Source organism: Pan troglodytes, chromosome 18 (assembly GCF_028858775.2).
Source record: "Pan troglodytes isolate AG18354 chromosome 18, NHGRI_mPanTro3-v2.0_pri, whole genome shotgun sequence".
NCBI classification, from domain to species: domain Eukaryota; kingdom Metazoa; phylum Chordata; class Mammalia; order Primates; family Hominidae; genus Pan; species Pan troglodytes.
The window spans coordinates 37,498,691-37,505,377 of NC_072416.2; the positions used below are offsets into that span (position 1 = coordinate 37,498,691).

Sequence of the window (6,687 nt, forward strand, 5' to 3'; positions counted from 1 at the left end):
CGCAATTTGGCCGCCCAGGCACAGGCGACCATCGATGCCTCCAATCATAGCCAGGACCGCCATGAGGCCCCCCACTTCAGGGTTCTCGGAGTCGGGGAAGTAGTCCTCTAACTAGGCCTAGTGCAGACCAAACAGTGAGCTCGACCAGGGACACTCACGGAGCTGCCCAATCCCTACAAGTTTACTGTTCAACTAAATTAATTCTGAGAACACAAACTCACCCCTTCAGAAGGCCTTCCCACAAAGCTGTGGGTGATGGAGCGGAGCTGGGAGTTGATGTACTTGTTGATGAGCCCATTCCACTGAGTCAGGGAGTGCAGCATGCACAGCAGTGCCACCACCTCCTCCATCAGTGTGCTGCTATGGGTGGCAGCGAGGCCTGCGGGCGCACCCTGCGCCACCTCGGCATGGACTCTGAGGAGGAAACAAGGGGAGAAGCTGCTGCACTGCTCTTCACCAGGACACAGGGAAGGGAGACGGCCACCGACCTCTGAGTGATGGCACTGTGCCGCTCTTCACCAGGGCATGGGGAAGGGAGACGGCCACCCACCTCTGAGTGACGGCACTGTGTCACTCTTCACCAGGGCACAGGGAAGGGAGACGGCCACCCACCTCTGAGTAATGGCACGTCAGAGGAGCAGGTAGTGAGCAAGCTCCCCAAGAAGTCAAACAGCTTCTCCACCAGGCATTTCATGTCCCTCGCCCTTTCGGTCTTGTCCCATGACGGAAGGACTGCTTGCAACAAATGCACAGCTAAGATCTGATAAAAGAAAATTTAAAACGACAAGCATTAAAAATCTGATTAAGAAACTACAGATTGTTTTTTTTTTTTTCTTTTTTTTTTTGAGACAGAGTCTCACACTGTCGCCCGGGCTGGAGTGCAGTGGCACGGTCTCGGCTCACTACAACCTCCACCTCCCAGGTTCAAGCGGTTCTCCTTGCGTTAGCTTCCTGAGTAGCTGGGATTACAGGCACCCACCACCAAGCCCGGCTCATTTTTCTTGGATTTTTTAGTAGAGACAGGATTTCACTATGTTGGCCAGGCTGGTCTCTAACTCCTGACCTCATGAAGCCTCCCAAAGTGCTGGGATTACAGGCATGAGCCACTGCGCCCAGCCTCTCTTTATTTTCTGTTCTCATAATGCAAATAATCATGTGAAAATTTTGAGCTTGGTTATTTTACAGCCAGGTAATTACACTCAAGTTGATTAGTGATTAGGATTGTCAGGGACTTTAGAAAAAAGCAACATTACAGATGCACGTGTTTAATTAAAAAAGAATTATTTTTAGTTTAATTCTTAAGACAATTATGCTACAAATTCTGTGAAGCAGATGAGTGAGTAGTTGCAGGATTTACCACTTAAAAGCAGGTAAACTAAAGGTTAGCAACTTACCAATTATCAAGGACCACTGCCCCTTGCCTCCAGAAAATCTACCCTGTTACTTCTAGACCCTTTCTGCACTCCTTACTGAATAAAGGCCCCTGACTTTAAGGGCAGGAAACTTCAGTACATGGATGCCTCTCTCAGGAACTGGTTTTGCCTGGCAGCACATTACCTGCCTCTGCAGCGAGGCGGCAGTGAAGGGTGCGTGCCCTTCCATGACCTTCATGAGCAGTGTGATCCACTGCGGGGAGCTGAGGGCGCCGCACACCTGCGGCGTGAGAGCGATGCTCCGCAAAAACCCCAGCATGCACCAGCGCCGGTGTTGCTCCCTGTACACCAGCCTGTTTGGAGAAGCTGCGGGAGGGAAAATAGACATGCTTGGTAACAAGTCCCTAAAGACAAATCCCTAAAGATAAATCCTTATTTTTTTATCAACTTATTTTATTTTCTACAATAAGCTCCTTTAAAATACATTGCAGTTTGTAAATTAATTCAAACTAATTCAAAGTGAGAAGTGCAAGAAGGCTTTTAAGGTAGTTCAAGAAACATTTCCGCATTTTTCTTTTTTTTCTTTTTTTTTTTTTTTTTAGAGATGGGCCCTCACTATGTTGCCCAGGCTGGTCTAAAACTCCTGGACTCAAGTGATTCTCCTGCCTTGCCCTGCTGAATAACTGAGACTACAGGTATTTTTAAAACCTTCTAAGTATGTGTAGTAAAAGTAGTTAGGGAATTTTAGCTATGTATTGTTTCTAGGCAATAAGAAAATGATCTATAATTCAAATAGCAGTAATTTGCAACAGTGTATCTACTATATTTTTAATTTCGTGTTTTAAATATCTCCACAATCTTGCTTATATTTAATCTGCACCACTTAAATACTTTTTTTGCATTTTTTGTAGAGACAGTTTCCAATCCAAGTTTAATACATCTGCATTAACAAAATGAGTTTTTCACTAGGTTTACACCATTGGATTCTGGCACCAGTGGGCCCACCTCTGCTCCGCCTGGCTCCAGGACTCCACTACTCCCTGAATGGAGGCTGAGGCTTGGAGGCTGGGCCCCCCTAAGGGACCCTGCCCACAGCCCCACAGGACCTGCTTTCGCCTCCCACCTCCCCCCCGACCACCTCCCCCGCCCTCAGCTATCCAAGCTTTTGAGGACACCTGCCTTCCTTCAGCACACTCACATGCGCTCACACACACACACTCTCACACCCTCATATGCATCCTCACACTCAAACCCATACTAAGTTATTCAGACACACTCATGGGCACTCACACACCCACCCTCACACAGGTGCACTCACACCGCTGTCACAATCACTAACACACACACAATCCCAGTCACATGTATGCACACACAACCTAAGATGCAATCACACACTCCTATGCACTCTCACATACACTTACCCCCCCACTGCATACAAAAACTCACATATGCACTCACACTCAACACTAGTCACAACCGATTCCTCACCCACTCACACCTTTACCCACTTTCTCACTTTACACTCACACCTACACTGTTACCTCCCACTGACACAAGCAAAATGCTCACATTCACTCACACGCCTTCACAATAACGTCACTTGTGCTCACACTGATACAAGGCACTCATACACATTTACACAAATGCTCACAATCGCACTTACACTTGTGCTGCCACCCATACTTCCTCACACTCAAGCCTCACTGACTTACACTTCATCTCATTGGCACACCCAGTAATCCCCTCACACTCACACTCATGCCTCCCTCGTGCTCACCCTCACACACACACTGGCTCAATGCAGTGATGCTTTCACTCCCACTTCACCTGACTGTAGTCACCTGCCCACTCACATGCTCTCATGGACATACACACCACTCACATAAATGCATGCATACATACACCCACACAACCACATGCTACAAACACACTGTCACACTTGCAACACAAACGCTCAGCCACTTGCCCATCGACCGCTAACACACTCTCACCAATATGTGCGGATGCTCCAGCACACCACTAATACACGCATGTTCTCACACACACTGGAGCACACCCACATACCCACCCACACTCACATATGCTCACTCTCAGTTGCATGCACACTCACCCCACTCCCTCAGCTCACATTTCTCATACTTATTCTCCACACACACAAATACTTTATGGATTAAACTGTGCCTGTCCCCCAACTTCACATACATTCGGAACTCAGAATATGATCTTATTTAATGAGGTCTCTGTAGACGTCCTTAAGGTAAGAATTTAGGTGACATCATGTTGGATTAGAGTCAAAGAAGCTCAATGAAAGAGTCCTTTCAGAGACAGAAAAAGACATGCAGAACACAGGGGCAGGGGCCATGTGAAGACACAGGCAGAGACTGGCACAATGCATCCCCACACCAAGGAAGCCTGGAGCTCCCAGAAGCTGGATAAGGTAAGGAAGGACCTTCCCCTAGAGCCTGTGGAGGGAGCATGGTCCTGCCCGCACCTGGATTTGGGACTTCTGGTCTCCAGAACTCTGAGAGAACAAATTTGTTGTTTGAAGCCAGTGTTATGGGTTGAATTCAGAATTGCAAAATTCGTATGTTGAAGCCCTAACCCCTACCATACCTCAGCAGGTGACCTTATTTGGAAATAGGGCCGCTGCAGATGTAATCAGTTTGATGAGTTTGAATGATGTCCTTATGAAAAGGGGAGATTTGGAGGTGACTCACACACAGGGAGAATGCCATACGAAGATGATGGCAGAGATCAGGGTGACCCCTCTACAAGCCGAGGAACGCTAAAGAGACCAGCAAACTCCAGAAGTTGGGGCAGAGCCCTGAAGCAGCTTCTCCCTCACAGCCCCAGAAGGAACCACCCTTGATCTCGGTCTTCCAACCACCAGAATCATGAGAATTTCTACTGCGTAAGCCCCCAAGTTTGTAGTACTTTGTTACAGCAGCCACAGGAAATGAATCCACACACATCCACACCCACCCACATGCACACCCGGACACGACAAGCATGCGGCCCCCAGCGCTGACTCCCTGGGCCCTCAATCTCTCATTCCATGCGTGTCTTCTCCGTCGTTCTGCTTTCCACTAATATTTGCAGCAGTCCGCATAAAGTCTTGGTGGCTTCGCTCTGCATGATCTCAGCATGAACTATGGCAGGCAGACAAAGAGTCTGCAGTAAGTTAATAGTGCTGGTAAACATCATTGTAGTGGGGTGAATGTTCCTTTCAGTTTGTTCAGCTTCTAAAAAAAATAATCAAAATAACAAATTATATTGGCAGCCCCAGCCTCTTGGATGGTCTTACCAAGCCCAGCCATGTGAAGCTTCACATGTCTTTTAGGAACAGCTAAGAAATGTCATGAAACCTCCTCCCACAACCTGGATCTCCACAGATAGGATCTAGCTTTCTTGGTCCACCCCTAAATTCTCACCTCTGCTTCCCTAGAAGCAATAAAGTGCTGACTAACTCCACATTATTTGAAGAGTTCAGAGTCAGAGACCGCAGAGGAAAGGTAAAGGCAGGTGGCAGGTTGGGTGTGCTCAGGCGGGGGCTCTCACTGGAGGAGGAGGCAATGGACCGAGACCGCAGGGCAATTCCACCAGGCCTCGGCTCACTCGCTCAGATGCAGGCTCAGCACCAACCACATGAGACTCACTGGTGGTGCAGCTGCCCCAGCCTGGCCACCACATTCTCAAAGAGGGGCAGGTGCACACGTGAGAGGAAAATGCAGAGTCAGTTCCAGCCAGATCGCCGGATCCCACAGCCACTCCATGCACCTGCATCGGAGGTGCCTGGGAGCTTATTTAAATTGCAGGTTCCGAGGACAGAGTGCCAGCCGCAGGTGCGTCCTGACATCCCATTCTAAGGCCCAGATGGCAGTGGTGGCAGCCAGCACCTGGACAGTTTGTGGGCTGCCTTGGACTAAAGGCCTTCCTGAGTCACCCACCAGAGTCGTCCTCTGTGTCCGAATCCTCTGCTGAGGGCTGTGCAGCGGCCAGCAGCTCTGCCAGCTTGAGGTCCTGTTTTCCTTCTTTTCCCATCCTGTAGGAGTTGGTGCTGCCCGTGCCCCACTGGACTCTTATCCACCCATCCTCTCCCAGCTCACCAATCACTCAGCCTAGGCCTGGAGGAGGCCCATCCTGACAAAGCCGAAGTAGAGATCAGTTAGGAGGGTGCGTGCCTTGCCCTGGTCCTTCCATGGCTCCCAGCAGACCTCAGTTAGGAGGGTGCGTGCGCTGCCCTGGTCCTTCCATGGCTCCCACCAGACCTCAGTTAGGAGGGTGTGTGCCCTGCCCTGGTCCTTCCATGGCTCCCACCAGACCTCAGTTAGGAGGGTGCGTGCCCTGCCCTGGTCCTTCCATGGCTCCCACCAGACCTCAGTTAGAAGGGTGCGTGCTCTGTCCTGGTCCTTCCATGGCTCACACCAGACCTCAGTTAGGAGGGTGCATGCCCTGCCCTGGTCCTTCCATGGCTCCCACCAGACCTCAGTTAGGAGGGTGAGTGCCCTGCCCTGGTCCCTCCATGGCTCCCACCAGACCTCAGTTAGAAGGGTGCGTGCTCTGTCCTGGTCTTTCCATGGCTCCCACCAGACCTCAGTTAGGAGGGTGAGTGCCCTGCCCTGGTCCTTCCATGGCTCCCACCAGACCTCAGTTAGAAGGGTGCGTGCTCTGTCCTGGTCCTTCCATGGCTCCCACCAGACCTCAGTTAGGAGGGTGCATGCCCTGCCCTGGTCCTTCCATGGCTCCCACCAGACCTGCCACACAGATGTCGCCATATGCCACCCTGTCTGTCAGGGGCTGTCCCCAGACACAGATTTCACCTCTCCTACAAAATGTGTGCTTGCATCATTTTAAATTAAATGGCATAAAATAACGTGCTCATGCTGCTTTACCAAGGAAGTAGGGGAAATCTCATCTCAATGAGGATCCTCTGAGTTCATGCACAGACAGGGCTTTGCAGCGAGTCCTGACCCCTCAATCCCTCACCGGCCTTGCAAGAGAAGAAACCTGAAACAAGTACCAGCACCTGCACATTCCCTTTTCTTCAGTTTCCTCCGGGCCCCAGGGGGAAGCTCTGGCTCTCACTTCTGTAGGAGAAAGCTGTTTCTAGGATGGATGCTGCTGTCTCCAGACACTGCTATTTCTAAGATGACTGTGACAAAGCCGGGGCTTACCAGCGTGGCTGAGAAAAGCTAGACAGACCATGGGAAGGTGAACACTGCCCTAACTTAGCTAGGGCTGTGGTAAGTGACTTCCACCTGGGGGCACCTGACAGCGATTTAGAAGAGACCTGCGATGAGGGAAAATGGAGACA

General features: G+C 50.3%; 1 protein-coding gene across 1 annotated transcript; it reads right to left on the reverse strand.

Moving 5' to 3' along the window:
- Window positions 1-577: 577 nt before the first annotated feature.
- On the reverse strand, window positions 578-5,372 carry LOC134808808 (E3 ubiquitin-protein ligase HERC2-like). Its single transcript, XM_063797806.1, has 4 exons — window positions 5,321-5,372; window positions 4,433-4,615; window positions 1,558-1,739; window positions 578-760 (listed from the first exon to the last, which is right to left on the reverse strand). The coding sequence occupies exons 2-4, from the start codon at window positions 4,575-4,577 to the stop codon at window positions 578-580; spliced, it is 510 nt and encodes a 169-aa protein (XP_063653876.1). The 5' UTR covers window positions 4,578-4,615; window positions 5,321-5,372.
- Window positions 5,373-6,687: the final 1,315 nt, after the last annotated feature.

What these genes read in the sequence shown, in the direction of transcription:
- LOC134808808 (XM_063797806.1), bottom strand. Translation starts at nt 4,577, where the DNA reads ATGATGTTTACCAGCACTATTAACTTACTGCAGACTCTTTGTCTGCCT. An exon ending in CAGAACGACGGAGAAGACAC is followed by an intron (nt 1,740 to 4,432) that starts GCATGGAATGAG and finishes TCCCTCCCGCAG; the next exon opens with CTTCTCCAAACAGGCTGGTG. An exon ending in CCGCCTCGCTGCAGAGGCAG is followed by an intron (nt 761 to 1,557) that starts GTAATGTGCTGC and finishes TTCTTTTATCAG; the next exon opens with ATCTTAGCTGTGCATTTGTT.